We start from the raw sequence: 16,872 nt of genomic DNA, 5'->3' as shown, positions 1-16,872 counted from the left end.
TCAAAATATTGAAAAATACGAAACAAAATATTGCATATATAGAAAAACTGTCGCCTAATAAAGATCTGTATACTTTTACTGTAAAATTAAGCATTTATTAGTATTTAAAACTACCATGTCATACTGTGAAATTTTTATAATTAATAACTTAACTTTGGTGCATAGTTCCAGGCCCAGACCACTTTCCCCTTGTTCTACTAGAGGTGTACTATCACCCCACAAAGATCTGTGTATTTTTACTGTATAGTTTTGGATTTATTAGTATTCAAAACTACCATGTCATACTGTAATACAGTCAACTTTGATCATTAATAACTTGACTTTGGTGCATAGTTCCAGGCTCAGACCACTTTCCCCTTGTTCTACTAGAAGTGTACTATCACCACACAAAGATTCGTGTATTTTTACTGTATAGTTTAGGATTTATTAGTATTCAAAACTACCATGTCATACTGTAATACAGTCAACTTTGATAATCAATAACTTGACTTTGGTGCATAGTTCCAGGCCCAGACCACTTTCTCCTATTTCTGCTAGATGTGTACTATCATCACACAAAGATTCGTGTATTTTTACTGTATAGTTTAGGATTTTTTAGTATTCAAAACTACCAGTTCATACTGTAACTGTATGGGCCGTATAGTCAACTTTAATGATCAATAACTTGACTTTGGTGCATAGTTCCAGGCTCAGACCACTTTCCTCTTGTTCTACTAGAGGTGTACTATTACCCCACAAAGATCTGTATATTTTTACTGTATAGTTTTGGATTTATTAGTATTCAAAACTACCAGTTCATACTGTAACTGTATAGGCCGTATAGTCAACTTTAATGATCAATAACTTGACTTTGGTGCATAGTTCCAGGCCCAGACCACTTTCCCCTTGTTCTACTAGAGGTGTACTATTACCCCACAAAGATCTGTATATTTTTACTGTATAGTTTTGGATTTATTAGTATTCAAAACTACCAGTTCATACTGTAACTGTATAGGCCGTATAGTCAACTTTAATGATCAATAACTTGACTTTGGTGCATAGTTCCAGGCCCAGACCACTTTCTCCTATTTCTGCTAGATGTGTACTATCATCACACAAAGATTCGTGTATTTTTACTGTATAGTTTAGGATTTTTTAGTATTCAAAACTACCAAGTCATACTGTAACTGTATGGGCCGTATAGTCAACTTTAATCGTTAATAACTAGACTTTGGTGCATAGTTCCAGGCCCAGACCACTTTCCCCTTGTTCTACTAGAAGTGTACTATCACCACACAAAGATTCTTGTATTTTTACTGTATAGTTTTGAATTTATTAGTATTCAAAACTACCATGTCATACTGTAATACAGTCAACTCTAATGATCAATAACTTGACTTTGGTGCATAGTTCCAGGCCCAGACCACTTTCCCCTTGTTCTACTAGATGTGTACTGTCACCCCACAAAGATTCTTGTATTTTTACTGTATAGTTTTGGATTTATTAGTATTCAAAACTACCATGTCATACTGTAATACAGTCAACTTTCATGATTAATAACTTGACTTTGGTGCATAGTTCCAGGCTTAGACCACTTTCTCCTTATTCTACTAGTGATGTGCTATCACCACACAAAGATTTGTGTATTTTTACAGTATAGTTTAAGATTTAGCAGTACTTGAAAGTACTATGTCATACTGTAATACAGTCAACTTTGATGATCAATAACTTGACTTTGGTGCATAGTTCCAGGCTCAGACCACATTCCCCCTGATCTACTAGAGATGTACTATCACCACACAAAGATTCGTGTATTTTTACTGTATAGTTTTGGATTTATTAGTATTCAAAACTTCCAGGTCATACTGTAATACTCTATGGGCCTTATATTCAACTATGATGATGAATAACTTGACTTTAGTGCATAATGCCAGGCCCAGATTATGTCACTTTTTATATAAAAAACTGTGAGTGAGGCTAAGCACACACACATTAAATCCTTTTATTACCATCTGTTAGGACTCCAAAGTGTGACTTTTAATATTGAAACTAAATGTTTAATGTTTAATATAAAGTCATTGAACAGTCAAAAACTGAATATTTATGTGTGAAACATACATTAACGTGGTGGAGGAGTTTGTGTGCCTGAATGACCCCGGGAGCTATGTTGTCGGGGGCTAAATGCCCCTGGTAGGGTCTCCCAAGGCAAACAGGTCCTGGGCTGGGCTGAACTGGAGGAAGTGTCCGGAGAGAGGGAAGTTTGGAGTTTGCTTAGACTGTTGCCCCCGCGACCGCCCCCAGAAAAAGCGGTTGAAAATGGATGGATACTGAAATCGTTATTTGTTCTCATTAAACCATTTCCCATGTCTGGAGTTTGTTTTATCAAAGTTATTGCCGTCTCTGTTCTTACACATTGTAATATCTAGTTTTGAACACTAAAATGTAAATACAAAATGTATATAACCAAATATTCAGGATTAGATTTAATGCAATTATTCTCTCTTCACAATACAGACTTAAAACAATAAACAGGAAAGTTACACACTACACTGTTTGTAGTGCAGTACTTATTGGTTTTATGCTTGACTGTAAGGGCCATATTTCAGCATAACATGGTACTACTAAAATCCTAAACTATACAGTAAAAGTACACAGATCTTTGTGGGGTGATAGTACATCTCTAGTAGATCATGGGGAATGTGGTCTGAGCGTGGAACTATGCACCAAAGTCAAGTTATTGATCATCAAAGTTGACTGTATTACAGTATGACATAGTACTTTCAAGTACTGCTAAATCCTAAACTATACTGTAAAAATACATGAATTTTTGTGTGGTGATAGTACACATCTAGTAGAACAAGGGGAAAGTTGTCTGGGCCTGGAACTATGCACCAAAGTCAAGTTATTGATTATCAAAGTTGACTGTATTACAGTATGACATGGTAGTTTTGAATACTAATAAATCCTAAACTATACAGTAAAAATACACGAATCTTTGTGTGGTGATAGTACACTTCTAGTAGAACAAGGGGAAAGTGGTCTGAGCCTGGAACTATGCACCAAAGTCAAGTTATTGATCATTAAAGTTGACTATACGGCCCATACAGTTACAGTATGAACTGGTAGTTTTGAATACTAATAAATCCTAAACTATACAGTAAAAATATACAGATCTTTGTGGGGTAATAGTACACCTCTAGTAGAACAAGAGGAAAGTGGTCTGGGCCTGGAACTATGCACCAAAGTCAAGTTATTAATGATCAAAGTTGACTGTATTACAGTATGAACTGGTAGTTTTGAATACTAATAAATCCAAAACTATACAGTAAAAATATACAGATCTTTGTGTGGTGATAGTACACCTCTAGTAGAACAAGGGGAAAGTGGTCTGGGCCTGGAACTATGCACCAAAGTTAAGTTATTAATTATAAAAATTTCACAGTATGACATGGTAGTTTTAAATACTAATAAATGCTTAATTTTACAGTAAAAGTATACAGATCTTTATTAGGCGACAGTTTTTCTATATATGCAATATTTTGTTTCGTATTTTTCAATATTTTGAACAGACCAGACGTGTCGCTATGAAAAGAGGAAGTCGCGACGAGCGTGTTTTGTGCTCTGCTGTAAAGCGTGTAATACGGGCGCAAGACGTTTCTGAAGCGCGGCTGGCTGAACGACGGATGAACGAACGACGGCTCACTTGACCGCAGTTGGGTGTGCGCGCGAGGAAGCGCTGCGGTTCGCGCGTCGGCTCCGAGGTGTCGCAGCTCACACACTTCCTCGTCCTCCTTCATTTTCCTCACGGCGACCTGCAGTGACAAGAGCCCCCGCAGCGCAGAGTCCAGCTCCGAGCAGCCTGACCTCACTGACACGCTGCGTTCACTACTATTATTACCATTATTAGTGTGACTGAGAAACACTGGGGATGTGACATCTGGTGAGTAGATGCCTTTTTTTATTTCTGGAAATCGGGTCTAGTTGAACAGGAGATGGTTGGTTTGTTGCTATTCTTATAAACGTGTGGTGATACTGTTATTAACACATTGGCATTGATGTATTGATTATCTCCAGTTATAGTTAATGACTTCCCACTAATGCGCTGTAGTTGAGTGAAGTCAGTGGAGACACAGTAAATCACTGGATCTCCCCTGGAACCGCCGTCTACAGCTGTTTACGCGGCTCTGGCTTCATTTTAAGATCTGCATTTAACCGGCTTCTGCTTTGACGAACATCTGTTCTATGACCAGTGCGTGTTTGCGGTGAACAAACACAACTGGCCGTGACAGAGCGAAACACACCGAACCTGACGTCTGATAAAGGAGCCTGTAATCAGATGTTAAGAACGTGCTTCTACACACGTCGGACAGTCGATTTTAATCTTTTATTCAGAGACCACAATAAATCTGTATCTAGTTGTTTCTAAAAGTTTCAGTTTCAGATGTGTGGACGGTCCAACAAAGAATAAATATTGCATCCCTTTAGATTAATGGCCTTGAGTCAGTTCAAGGGTTTATGACATTATCATACCCTGTTTATAATAGAGCTATGAACATGTAACAAACATCTGAGTGTTGATTTATTTAAAAACCAGAACATACAAACACTTATTTCGTGAGGCTGTGGTCTCACACTTCGCTGTCCTCGGCCGAACTCTCCCACAGCAGCTTCGAGTGCGAAGGCTGAGTCACGAAATGTGTTGAAGTTGAGTGATAGTCGCGTTTCTGATATGACTGTTTGTGTCACGCCGTCGCCAACATTTGCAGGTACAGCTTCACATGCGAGAGCAAGAAGAGAAGGTCCATGGGGAGAAGCTGCTGAGAGGAGACTCCAGAGGAGAGGCCCGGACTCAAGCGCCTGAAAAGGCCTGAACGCCATCGTTTTAGGTAACTTCTCCTTTATTCACTAGTTATTTTTGCACTTCTTATGTCTGGGATTTGTAGAATCGTTTGTAAGACTAAAATGAACACTTTTTATAACAAGGTTTATAACCCACTGTGCCATCACAGTTGATGCTGTGTCCTACGTGGATGTAGGTGCTCTGCTGCCCTCTTGTGGACACAGTCATTTATAGCATTTTTTTAATTATTCGAAGAGGCTGGAGGTCGTGGTTATTGTAATATAACTGTCTTTTGTCCCAGATATTTCTGATCCCACGTGTCAATTGTGATGCCTCGTTCATTTCTGGTGAAGCGACTGGGGCTGCACCACGTCCGTCCCGCAGCGAGGAGCCCCAGCCCCGCGTCGCCCGCAGCGGGGCCCTGGGACGCTCCGGTGGGCAGCGCTTTGTGGAGACAGGACCCTTCTGCAAACGGTCACATTAACGGAACCGGGCCCGTGCCGCCAGTGAGGCCCAGGTCACACGGTGGGTTATTAGACGCTTCAGTCAAATGCTTCTGATAATGTTAAAACACACGCGTTTTAACCAGCATTTCACCTGTGTTTCAGACTCCGAACCTGTCGAGCCGCTCGGAACCTGCAGTCCCGTCAACTCGAATGCGTTGAGCCCCGCGGAGGACGTGGACTCCTACTCTCCACCGGTGGTCTGGTCCAGAACCTACGTGAGCCCGGAATACCCAGACAAGCTGTGCGGGGCCCTGGCGGACCTGACCCCGCACCGACACATCGGGAGAGAGACCCGCAGCGGCGGCGGCTTCAAGTCCGCTCCGCTCAAACAGGAGTGTCCGCTCTGCAGCAAAGTAGGCGACGAGACGACATTTCCCTCAGCTCATCTTTACACCTTCACCACAGCCCGACCACGAATGCAGCCATTACGCGCTGTTAGTTTCTATTTAACTTTTTTTTTCGCAGATATTTTCATGCGTGTCCAGTTTGAAGACGCACATATGCAGGAGTCACGCGAGCAGAGCGCCTCTGACGGCCACGCACATCAGGGCCGGCCGGACGAACTCGGGGCCGTCGTCGTGCCGGTCCAAGGTCAGCGCCGCGCTCCCTCGCGCCTCCACGCGTGGTACGTTGAGTGCGCGTGACTCACGAGGCTGCCGCGCGTCTCGTTCCAGGAGAAGACGTTCGGCTGCGCGGTGTGCGGCAAGGTGTTCAAGCGCTCCTCCACCCTCTCCACGCACCTGCTCATCCACTCGGACACGCGGCCGTATCCGTGCCAGTACTGCGGCAAGAGGTTCCACCAGAAGTCCGACATGAAGAAGCACACGTTCATCCACACCGGTGCGTGTCCGCAGGTACCTCTGCCGCCGCGCGGCGCGGCGCGGCGCGTCGCGGCGCGCCGCCCCCGTCGCTCACGCGCTCTCGTGTGTGTCCCGTGTGTGACAGGAGAGAAGCCCCACGTGTGCCAGATATGCGGGAAGGCGTTCAGCCAGAGCTCCAACCTCATCACGCACAGCCGCAAGCACAGGGACGAGCGGCCGCACCGCTGCGCGCGCTGCCTCTACGGCTTCCAGCACAAGGCGGAGCTGCGGCAGCACCAGGAGCGGCTGTGCGCGTACCGCTCGCTGCCGCACCTGCGGCCGCTGGACGCGTAGGTCTGAGCGGGTCCAGACCACTACTACGGATCCGTAGTTCAATGTAGAATATAACTACGAATAGTTAAAAAATGTACTACACGTACTTCAGGTGTGAATAAACTTTTCTACTCTTCCAGTTTCCAGTTTAACTGCTGCTTTTTTGGGGATCTGAGGTCTGAGGTTCCGTCCCGGTTCCCTTAAATGATTCACAGAAACGTCTTTTATGGTTAGATCCCATATAAACTCATGTGCTGCAGTACTACAGAGATAAATCTCCATCTCTGTTAATTTTAAACCAATTGGAGGGTTCACGTTCAACCCATTGAGCCAAATTATAGTGTTTTATTAGATTTACAGTAGGCTATGACACAGAACGGGTTCCTTGATGATATTTTGTGACGTTCTTCCAGCTGAGCGCAGCCTCGGCTCCTAGAAGCCTCCGTGGGCTCGGTACCACTGGGCTCTGGCCGCCACGTCGTTGGAGTAGTCTCTGCCCGTGGTGTGGGCGTCCACGCTGTCGTAGGAGTGGACGTTCCCGTCCCCCATGTTGTAGGCCGCTATCCCCCCTGCAGAAACACGCGCCCATCAGAACCCATCAGAACCCGGCAGAACCCGGCTGGGCTCCAGGGAGGCCAACCTTTCAGCTGCTGCTCCCTGCTCCACGCGGGAAACTTCTGCTGGATCCTCTCGATGAAGTGAACCAGGATCTCCGCGCCCTGACAGAGGTGCTCCTCGCTGTCCCACGCTCCCCGCGCCGCGTGTCCACCCCCGCGCGGGTTCACGTCCACCTGGGGAGACCGGGCGGAGGCGGGTCAGCGGCGCCCACCCTGGCTGCCACCTGACTGGAGCTGAGTCGTTACCTGCATCAGACCCCAGGCGTTGCCCGCGTCCCCCCAGCCGCCGTCCAGGGCGTTTCCAGCCCTGGACTCTCTGGAGATGATGCCGGCGATGAGCGCGGGTTCGATTCCGTAATTGGCTCCCACTTTGTTGATGACAGCTTTGTACCTATTCATTCTGTTGACGTCGGTCTGTGCCATCGTTTGGGAAGCTCTCACACCTTTACAGAGAAACCCAACAGAGGGTCACATTATATCTTATAATTATCGATTCCCTGATGAATCCTCATACAGACCCAATTAGATGAGTCATTAAACCAACCTGTGCTTTTACCTGAGTATCCCAGCTTGTCCTGCTGAGCTGTTCGCTCTGAAGCGCCGGTCGTTTCCACGCGCATGATGTCTCCATAAACTGTAAAACGGCCCTTAATGAATTATTCTTCATCAACATGTACAGAGCGTGACCTGCAGAGGGACTCCACCGCTGCGCGCGTGCGCGTGTGCGTGTCCTTAAAGTTTAAGGTCTTTGAGCTGCGGAACAAAAAACACGCACTCACCCATGTCTGCGTTTTCTCCTTTCGTCCTCAGTTTGAATCCAAAATGCGCCAGCAGCGAGATTAGGTGGGATAAACACGCGGAAGTTTGCTTTCACTTTCACCGCGGCGGCTGTTTTTTTTTTTAATTAGGGGCGTGGTTTAGCGCGAGTCACGTGGGTTTTTGAACCGTTCCCCTTTCGTTTCTCTATTTCGCGTGACCAGTCACGCGCGGCCAGCGTTGTGGGCAGCAAGTGAAAGGGTGAACGTGACACGCGCCTGTTTGAGTTTCACTGTGACTCCCTCATTTCCTGTGCTGGACGTAAACCAGGATTCCATTCTCCGGAGCCTTTCAACAGGCGGTCACTTCAGAGCCGTCTGCAGAAGAACCGAACCAGGAGCACCCAGAAAATAGCCACATACATGTAGACCGGACCAGAGCTGGCTTCAGGCCGGCATGACAGGTGGAACGTGAACCAGACCCAGGCCTGACCACATCAATGTGGTCTGATGACCTTTGGAACTCAGTCCAATGAATTATATTCATTTTACGTAACATTTTATGTATTCATGGTTCACAGGTTATTTTCAGACATTTGTTGAGAACAGCTTTAGTTTTGGAAGTCGATGGTCTTTTTAAACCAGGGGCCCGACGTGTCCATCGCAGACATCTGTCCAGTCAATCATGAGAGTCAATTGCCTTGTGATATGCCTGTTCTCTCTCTACCATTTTCACATCTCGGACTACAAATACATTACATGTCAAGTAAAAAAAAATCAAGTTATTTAACCTTACAAAATCACTCATACAAAATACAAGCAGTGCTGCGCTGTAGCAGGTGCCGAAACTGCGAGGAACTATGGTGTTTTGCTTGACAGTCCGATGGAGTAACGAGATTTAACTTTTAAAGGTTTTTATTGGTTGTTAAATATTCGCGGTATTTACTGACAGATGCACCTTACGTTATTAGCAGGGACTCGCTGTTTGAGTGTGGAGACAGCTGCGACCTCAGCAGAGTAAAACCCAACTATCGCCGAAGCCAAAAAACGAAAACGTATCACTTTCATTCGGAATGGGAAGAGGATTGTTTTTTTTGTTTATTAAAAATCAAGGTCCATCTGTCTTATTTCTACAGAGAAGGTTATTCCGTGCTCACTTGGAGGAGGCTGGTGCAGATAAACGTGTAACAGGATCAGTTCAGTGAACACAATTAAAAGAAAGCTACAATTGCTTTCAAATAGGCTACAATGCTGTGACCTGCAGAACTTTCTTCCATTGAGCCTGTTTCCAGCTGTCTGTGTTTTCCACTTGCTCTTAGAATATGTGCTTTCAACTGGACAGCGCTTTTCGGATCAACCTATCTGTGTGAGTGTGCTTTCTCTCACATGAATATCATCGAGTCAAAGTGCAGATATGTAATGACTGATGACCACCTTGCTGCCTGCAAGCAGCTCCTACTGCACAAACTATGAGAAACTAGCAGACTCCTCCCAGGGCCAGAGGTCCCACTAAAGTAGAGAAATAGATTCATTGTAACTTGAATTAAACTATGTTTGAATATATAGAGAATATTAGAGACTTCTATCCAATTTTATTTCATGCATAATACTGTAAATATGTAAGTACGTATCACTGCTGTATATGAGTAGGGATTGGCGTCATGTTTGGTCTGGTGGATCTCGGCACACTGACAATTTAAAAGTAGATCTTTGTTCCAAAAAACTGTGAATTAAGCGATTTAGCCTGGTCAAGCACGTCATTGGAGTAGTTTCCGTCAGTGCACTCATCAGTGTTAGTGTACTCATTCCTGTTGTCATATGAGGGGACCTTTCTAGGCCCAGCTTTGTAGGCCGCTATTCCTCCTGCAGAGACACATACAGCGCAAGTGAAATGAAAGTTCGACAAAGGGTAAATGTAGCAATTCACTCAAACAGACCTTCTAACTGCTGCTTCTTGGTCCACCTAGGATGTTCAGAACGAATGTCTCTAATGCAGCCATCCAACTTTTCTGTGACGTCGCGGAGTGTTTCCTCTGGATTTTGATTCATCTACAAATATGTTAATACAGGAGGATGGACAGTATTCAGATTATATTGTAATGTGAAGCTCTGCTAAGATGATTTAAGTAAACAGTGCTTTCCACAACCTGTATCTTGTCCCATGGGGTGATGGCAGCAATCACACCTGGGTTGAAGCCTTTCTCCTTAGACACTTTTTCAATATTATTTCTGTATCTACTAATTTTCCCCAAGTCCTCTTCTGTCATGTCTAATGGATTTTCCCCTTAAGAAATATCAAGAAAATGATTTAATTTAAGTTATTATAAGTATTATTTATTATCAACAGATCAGCTTGTGTTTGTCTGGTGGAGTAATTACCTTGTGTTAAATCGTAATCCCAAGGTGTAGAATGTGCTCTAGTACTCTCATTCTTCGTGCTGCCTACATAAATATAAATATAAAGATAAATATAAAGAAAAAAATGATTAACAAATAATTATTTGAACAGTGGACCCCATTGTTATGCAGTTAAAACTGGGGGGTGATGGTCTTTACCAGGGCCAGTGAATGGAAGAGAGACCCACCTCGTGTGCAGCAGTGGCCTCTATCTACTGGTGCCCCCAGAAGCAGCTGGGTGAGTGTGTATGTATAGAATAAGAATAAGACGACCTTTATTTGCCTGCAGTGAGCAGGAACTGTGTCTTGCAGCAGCACAACAGAGTTGAGATGCAGTATTTTAAGGCTAATGTGAGAGAGCATTAACTAAACAATGAGCAAAAGCTAGGTTTGCACAATACACACACACACACACACACACACACACACACACACATGCAGAGCAGATCTTGATATTTTTGAATTATATTATACATTATCATTTGTTGTGGAAGTCAGTTCTACAAATTAACCATGTTATTAATGTAACTACAATAGTTACAACAGGGCACCGGCATTGAATGACGGACTGAACACAGTGGCATAATCACACAGCTGTCAGATGGGCCTTTTCATCAAAGTCACAGTTCAGTGACTATCATTTTAAAACATGTCTCATCCTGCTTAATAATACAAAGATGTGACTGGGGTGTTATTAAAAGCTAAAAAGCAGCCTCACTTTTCCGTTGGTTTAATCTTAACGTATCTCTGCTCTTTCTCGTCTTACCATCTAATTAATACAATAGAATTTGCTGCGTTGTTTATGCAGAGTTGAGTTCAAACCTTTGGCTCGGCCGTCCACACTATTTTCTATTTTTGGCCCAATAGAACAAATAACTGCCCACCCCTGCAGTAATGTCTTTGTCTTTCGTGACTTTCCATCAATCAGTCTTAAAATGTGAGCGTGTTCGAGGTTGTGTTTTGCTCACGTGTCGCCTGTGAAGTAGGTGTTTAAGAGACACACGTTATTGTAGCGGAGGGAAAATAGTGAGGTCTGTTACCGTCTAGCTTTTACACAGATTAGCGAGCGTGTACTGAGACTCAAACACCATCAAAACAGCAAATCAGAACATAAATAAGAAATCATAGACTCTTACAGCATCCCATTTTCTCCGATCGTCCTCTTGAAGCTGTGTTTAGGTTCCAACCTTTGCCGCTCACTGTCTACTTAGGTTTCACTCTTACTTCCTAAAGTCTTTTTCCCAAAAGAAAGGACTGTTGGGATTAGATAGATCACTGATGACTAGAGTGGGCAGGACTATGTGGAATCCAAGGAACAGCCCCCTCTGACTGTGCTCGGATTCAGCGTGACTTCCCAGAAAATCACTGCATGTAAAGTCCACAATCAATTATGTTCATTTTACATATTATTTATTCATTCATCAAACCTTGGAACTGCTGCTCCCTGGTCCACATAGAATGTGTAGAATGAATGGCTCCAATCCAACCAGCCAACTTGTTTGTGACTTTACGGACTGTTTCCTCTGGAACACATATGTTAATACGGGAGGAGGGACAGTATTGTGATTATACTGTAATGTGCAGCTTTGCTAAGATGACGTCAGTAAAACAGTGATTTCCACAACCTGTATCTGGTCCCGTGAGATGATGGCAGCAATCACAGCTGGGCTGAAGCCTTTCTCCTCAGCCACGTGTCTAATGACATCTCTGTATCTCTTAATTTTCCCCGAGTCCTCTTCTGTCACTTGTAATGCATTTTTCCCTTAAAAAATATCAAGAAAATGATTTAATTTAATTTAAGTTATTATAAGTATTATTTATTATCAACAGATCAGCTTGTGTTTGTCTGGTGGAGTAATTACCTTGTGTTAAATCGTAATCCTATGGTGTAAAATGTGCTCTAGTACTCTCATTCTTTGTGCTGCCTACATAAATATAAAGATAAATATAAAGATTTTTTTTTCTCCAAGTCCCGATTCGCCATTTCATGTGATGCAGCTACACCTTTAGAGATAAATAAACATAAACAATCAATAAATAATAATAAACAAGGTATTAAAAGAACTAGTTATTATGGTCAGATCAGCTTGTGTAATTTGTGTAACTGTAATTTGTATTTTTCAGCTGTACCATTTGCTCCAGTAGTGTGAATCCTCATGATGTTTACACCAAGAACTAAATAAAAATAGAAAGATGTAAACAAATAATCACCCAAATCAGTGTCCCCTGTCTCTATGCAGTTAAAACTGGGTGGTGATCGTCTTTACTGAGGCCATTGAATGTAAGAGACCAGACCCTCAGGTGGCCCGTATCCACTGGTTCCCCCAGAGGCACCTTCAAAAGCCCTGGGTGGGTGTGCATGTAGTTCAGATAAAAACCATTAGATGAAATTCCAATAAAACATTATCATTTTCATGCACTATTATCATTCCAATAAAAACACTGAGTGGGCAGGAGGCCACGTTCTGATAGTGTCTTTGTCAGTGAGATTCCAGTGAATCATTCTTAAATTCATTCCAAATTGTGTTTTACGCATGCTTTGCCTGTGAAGTAGTTGTTTGAGAATATCGTAGCAGAGAGAGACTAGGAATTCTGTTCAGTATCTCGAGTGAGGTCTGTTACCGTTTAGCTATCACGCAGATTAGTCAGCGTGTACTGAGACTCAAACACCACCAAAACAGCAAATAAGAACGTAATTAACAAATCAAAGACTCTTACTGTGTGCCATCTTCTCGGAAACTGTGTGAGTGTGTACTTAGGTTTTACTCACAGACTTCCAAGCAAAGAGGACTCTTGGGATTGCATACTGTATGTGTGCGATGGCGACAGCGTGGGCAGACTGTAAAACACTCGATCAAAACATCTGGCATTCAGCTGGTTCAGACAAAAATATTGTGTGGTCAGATTTAAACAAAGTTCAACCACATCTGCCTAAAGTGTCACAGCACGGTTCTGCTCTTTCTGACATGTGGCTTTGACACAGAACGGTACAGAAGGATTGACTTCTGTCGTCGTGTACTGACCTAAACAATAATCAGAAGGAAAATGAAATGAAGCTCAGTCGTACCCGACAACACGTATTCAGAATCAAGAGAAATGGATTTGGTTTGTTGTGAACTGAAAATATTTGCATTTAGGATCCAAAGACAGATAAGAGAAAATTCATTTCATAAAGTTGTTGTGGAAATTTTCTGATGTTGTCTTTTGTGCAACTTATTGTAATAACAGAGAAAAATGAAAGATAATGAGGAAAGCAAATTAAAAGCCAGCTGGGGAGATCATAACACAAACCACTGAGGTATCATGCAATCGCAAGTTATTTCTCCCTTTATCCTTTTTCCCTGACAGGGTGGAATATCTCTCTCGCCAAATTAAATCACATCACCCAAAACAGAAGTCAGAATATGTGGGGTTTTCCCAGTACCATCTGTTCAGCATCGCTATTAGAGAGGAACCAAGGAGCTTGACCTCGGTCTGGACCACAACCATAAACCACAGAGGTCTAGAGGTCAAGAGGTCAAATGAACAAACCTGATGTACGACCAGCAACATTTACCTGAGGATTAGTTTTCTTCTTCTTCAGTATCATTGTTATTAGATAATAAAGGTGCTCTTTGGTATGATATACTTTATTTTATTGCAGTAGGACATCAGGAAATTCACTTTGTACACCTGGAATTGTTTGTGCATTTGAGAACGCTCTATGGAGCTAATGTAGATTTCATCCACATTAAAATCACAAGAAGTCCCGAACATCTTCAACTGAGCTCCCGTCGCTCCCTGAAATGCTCCCAGTGTCGTATTTCTGAGAAGAAGGCGTCTCCGGGGCAGGAGGTGTAGTTCACCACCTGTCTGTGGCCGTGGATGGTGAAGTTGGCCGCCAGCGCTCCTGCAGCTACGGCACATCTGGCCAGATGGTGGCGCAGCAGGTCCGTGGCGTGGCGGGAGGGGGGGGCGGCGGTGTAGTTGCCGATGACGGACACGCCGTAGCCCAGCGAGTTGTGGCCCCTGGTGTGCGTGCCCACCTGGTTCCAGCCTCGGCCTTCGTAGACGTAGCCGTCAGAGCCGACCACGAAGCTGAGGGCGCGAAGGCGGGGTGTGTGTATGACTATATGCATGTCTGTCCAACATCACCCTCTAGGTTTCAGGTTTCATTTTGACATTTCCCACCTGTATCCTATGTCGCTCCAGCCTCGGTCCTCCTGGTGGAAGCGCTGCATGGCCCTCATGTTGCTGGAGCACTGTGGGAAGGAAGAACAGGGCGAGGACGGCTCGTAGGTGTGATGCACGTACAGGTACTGGAGGGGCAGCGACAGCAGGGCGGGTGCGCCTCTAGGGGCCGCGGCCCCCCACTGACACCGAGGAATGATCTGAGGGCAGACTGGGAGGAAGCGAGAGCCCGGTGTCAAACAGTAACCAACAGGCCACGCAGCAGCAGCTGTGCTGCCGAGCTCCAGGCCAGAACCATACATTTCAGCATGTATTTGTGTTTGAGCTGTTATAGCTGAGCTGTTATGTAATAATAATAATAATAATAATAATAATAATAATAATAATAATAATAATAATAATAATAATAATAATAATAATAACAACACTGCAACGTCTGAAATATACCAAAATGCCGAAACACCGAAATGATTAGAGAGTCAAGTGAAAATATTTTTATTTAAGTTAAATATTATACTCTCTGGACGCAGTACTCTCTGGTTTGTAGTATTTATAGGATAAAAGACTGATGATAATAAAATAAAATCAAACGCCAGCCGAGATGTTTCTTTCCTTCGCTCTGTCTCTGCCTGCTGACATCTCCTCATCCAGCCTCTAGATGTCCTCACATCCTTCTCTTTCCCTGGTCCACTGTTGTTTATTTGCCTGTTACGCCTTGTAACTTTTTATTTATAACTGTTTGTTTACTATTATATTAGAACAAAGTCATGAATTCAGAACGCTAGACATTATACAATGTTAATAAGAGCCACTCTGTCTTATAATACGAACAATCCTAAAGAGTGATGGTATTGATTTTGTCATAACTCACCCCAGTACCTGTGCTCAAATGCCTCCACACCATCCTTCACTGCCTTCTCAATGCCCGTGTCCAGAGCGATCCACTCAGTGTTCTCCAGCTTCCAGACCAGCCTTAGCGTCTCCATCACCTGGCTCTGCAGCAGTGGCGTCAGCAGGGATCTGGAGATCTCCCTTCGTCGTGGGCTAATGTGGCCAGTCATGGCATCGAGGCCCTTCTCCTCATCCAGAACAAAACCGTAGTATCCCTTTAGAACCTCACTGAGGTGTGGCAGATCCTCAGATGCAGGCAGGTTGCTCAGGTCCATGCCCAGTATAACGCCATCCATGCCCCCGTTAATGACGGCATCAGTAGCCAGAGTGGGGGCCTGAGACAACTTGAACATCATAGGATGTTCCACACTGTCCCAGCATCCATTAGGCCCCAGGCGAGATGAGGGTGGGAAGTCCTGGAGGCTGAGGAAAGACAGACCCAGTGTCCTGCCCAAGGTGAGTGGAAAGAGCCCAACAGCAGGCGCCTCTTCCTCCTTGGCTCTCAGTCCTGATTCGATGCCCAGCAGTAACGGTGCCAGGGCGACCGTGGTGCCATCCGGAGCAAGAACCACCCCTCGTTCTTCTCCATGATCGGTCACGATGTGGTGGATGGCCTTGTCGAAGAAGCTGAAGCTTGAGGCGTTGAGGATGTGTGTTTCTAGGTGCTCGGCTTGAGTAAAGTTGTGCGATCCACCCAAGAAGTGGACGGTCATTAAATCGTCGTGGCCGGCCGTCCTCCGCAGGGCCCTGACCAGGGCAAGAGAGGACAGGCCAGGGTTGGAGGCTTCGATCTGTTCCACAGCACGGATGAAGCTGTCCATGTTACGCAGATGGACACCTGGCAACAAGAAGTGGAGGAAGAACATCATGGCACCACATCACGAGTAAAAGTAATGTGTCCTTCAGAAGAATTGAGCTTGAAATAAAACAGGGTTTACATAATCTGAACCGCTGATCTTACCTGTTGACTCGCAGTAGACAGTCAGGAGGCAGAGCAAAGGCAGAACAATAAATGACACTCTGAACATAGTCATGTTGTGACTTTTACTTGTTGGAAAAAGCAAAGTTTTCTGTTAAACCCCAGTTAATAGTCTGCAGTTATCACAATGTGCTCCCTGAAACCTGAGCTGTCTGGTGTGTTTGTGTAGGTGCACGCGTGTGAAGGCAGCGTTGTGTCCTAATAGAGGAGAGTACAGTTTGTTCACTGAAGGGTCCAAATATTGATTGAGGCCACAATAAGGTTTAAAACATTCCACAGCAAATGGCCTGGAGCTCCAAAGAAGATGTATGTCCCTGCATGTTCTTAGTTATGCAGTCAATAAATGCAGCTGAAGTTAGAAATAAGGCAGATTTATGCTTGTTTGATCTTATTCATATTGTGTATTCACCAGCGTTATTAAACACTGAACTTCACCGCTAGTCACACACACAGTCTACTTCATGTGAACTTTTAGTGCATAGAATAAACAAAACAACAATTTAAAATACCTTTATTCATTTAAATTATTTGGATAATAACAGACAGGTGTGTAAGTGCAGGATTCGGTGCATAAAGCAGACAAAGAAATATTTTTAGAGGTTTAC

At 44.1% G+C, this 16,872-nt stretch overlaps 4 protein-coding genes across 6 annotated transcripts; 1 reads left to right on the top strand and 3 right to left on the bottom strand.

The window, feature by feature from the left end:
- The first annotated feature begins 3,699 nt into the window (after window positions 1-3,699).
- On the top strand, window positions 3,700-6,597 carry LOC114846651 (zinc finger protein Gfi-1b-like). Of its 3 annotated transcripts, none has more exons than XM_029135749.3 (7): window positions 3,700-3,919; window positions 4,746-4,865; window positions 5,121-5,344; window positions 5,428-5,678; window positions 5,791-5,916; window positions 6,000-6,165; window positions 6,271-6,597. In XM_029135749.3, exons 3-7 carry the CDS (start codon window positions 5,149-5,151, stop codon window positions 6,477-6,479), a joined length of 948 nt encoding a protein of 315 aa, XP_028991582.1. In that variant the 5' UTR covers window positions 3,700-3,919; window positions 4,746-4,865; window positions 5,121-5,148; the 3' UTR covers window positions 6,480-6,597. The 3 variants fall into 3 exon arrangements, with proteins under 3 accessions (XP_028991582.1, XP_028991502.1, XP_055365645.1); XM_029135669.3 differs by having other exon boundaries at window positions 6,000-6,179; XM_055509670.1 differs by having other exon boundaries at window positions 5,428-5,916; window positions 6,000-6,179.
- Window positions 6,598-6,783: 186 nt separating this feature from the next.
- LOC114846777 (lysozyme g-like) lies at window positions 6,784-8,006 on the bottom strand. The gene is made up of 5 exons (XM_029135880.3): window positions 7,855-8,006; window positions 7,632-7,709; window positions 7,322-7,518; window positions 7,099-7,249; window positions 6,784-7,027 (listed from the first exon to the last, which is right to left on the bottom strand). The coding sequence occupies exons 1-5, from the start codon at window positions 7,856-7,858 to the stop codon at window positions 6,891-6,893; spliced, it is 567 nt and encodes a 188-aa protein (XP_028991713.1). The 5' UTR covers window positions 7,859-8,006; the 3' UTR covers window positions 6,784-6,890.
- Window positions 8,007-9,526: 1,520 nt separating this feature from the next.
- LOC114846836 (lysozyme g-like) lies at window positions 9,527-11,586 on the bottom strand. Its single transcript, XM_055508195.1, has 5 exons — window positions 11,364-11,586; window positions 10,210-10,272; window positions 9,978-10,114; window positions 9,768-9,879; window positions 9,527-9,693 (listed from the first exon to the last, which is right to left on the bottom strand). Exons 1-5 carry the CDS (start codon window positions 11,371-11,373, stop codon window positions 9,527-9,529), a joined length of 489 nt encoding a protein of 162 aa, XP_055364170.1. The 5' UTR covers window positions 11,374-11,586.
- Window positions 11,587-13,845: 2,259 nt separating this feature from the next.
- On the bottom strand, window positions 13,846-16,460 carry pglyrp2 (peptidoglycan recognition protein 2). The gene is made up of 4 exons (XM_029158450.3): window positions 16,250-16,460; window positions 15,269-16,126; window positions 14,398-14,608; window positions 13,846-14,304 (listed from the first exon to the last, which is right to left on the bottom strand). Exons 1-4 carry the CDS (start codon window positions 16,320-16,322, stop codon window positions 13,986-13,988), a joined length of 1,461 nt encoding a protein of 486 aa, XP_029014283.1. The 5' UTR covers window positions 16,323-16,460; the 3' UTR covers window positions 13,846-13,985.
- Between the last annotated feature and the right edge of the window lie 412 nt (window positions 16,461-16,872).

This window comes from Betta splendens, chromosome 1 (assembly GCF_900634795.4).
Source record: "Betta splendens chromosome 1, fBetSpl5.4, whole genome shotgun sequence".
NCBI classification, from domain to species: Eukaryota; Metazoa; Chordata; class Actinopteri; order Anabantiformes; family Osphronemidae; genus Betta; species Betta splendens.
This window is presented reverse-complemented; position numbering and strand designations above follow the sequence as displayed.

Coding starts and splice junctions, on each gene's coding strand:
- LOC114846651 (XM_055509670.1), top strand. CDS start 5,149: ATGCCTCGTTCATTTCTGGTGAAGCGACTGGGGCTGCACCACGTCCGT. Junction 5,345..5,427: donor AGTGAGGCCCAGGTCACACG/GTGGGTTATTAG, acceptor CCTGTGTTTCAG/ACTCCGAACCTGTCGAGCCG. Junction 6,180..6,270: donor ACACCGGTGCGTGTCCGCAG/GTACCTCTGCCG, acceptor CGTGTGTGACAG/GAGAGAAGCCCCACGTGTGC.
- LOC114846777 (XM_029135880.3), bottom strand. Junction 7,519..7,631: donor GGACAAGCTGGGATACTCAG/GTAAAAGCACAG, acceptor TTCTCTGTAAAG/GTGTGAGAGCTTCCCAAACG. Junction 7,028..7,098: donor CAGGGAGCAGCAGCTGAAAG/GTTGGCCTCCCT, acceptor GTGTTTCTGCAG/GGGGGATAGCGGCCTACAAC.
- LOC114846836 (XM_055508195.1), bottom strand. Junction 10,115..10,209: donor GGATTACGATTTAACACAAG/GTAATTACTCCA, acceptor ATATTTCTTAAG/GGGAAAATCCATTAGACATG. Junction 9,694..9,767: donor CAAGAAGCAGCAGTTAGAAG/GTCTGTTTGAGT, acceptor GTGTCTCTGCAG/GAGGAATAGCGGCCTACAAA.
- pglyrp2 (XM_029158450.3), bottom strand. CDS start 16,322: ATGACTATGTTCAGAGTGTCATTTATTGTTCTGCCTTTGCTCTGCCTC. Junction 14,609..15,268: donor ATTTGAGCACAGGTACTGGG/GTGAGTTATGAC, acceptor GCTTCCTCCCAG/TCTGCCCTCAGATCATTCCT. Junction 14,305..14,397: donor TGGAGCGACATAGGATACAG/GTGGGAAATGTC, acceptor TCGCGCCCTCAG/CTTCGTGGTCGGCTCTGACG.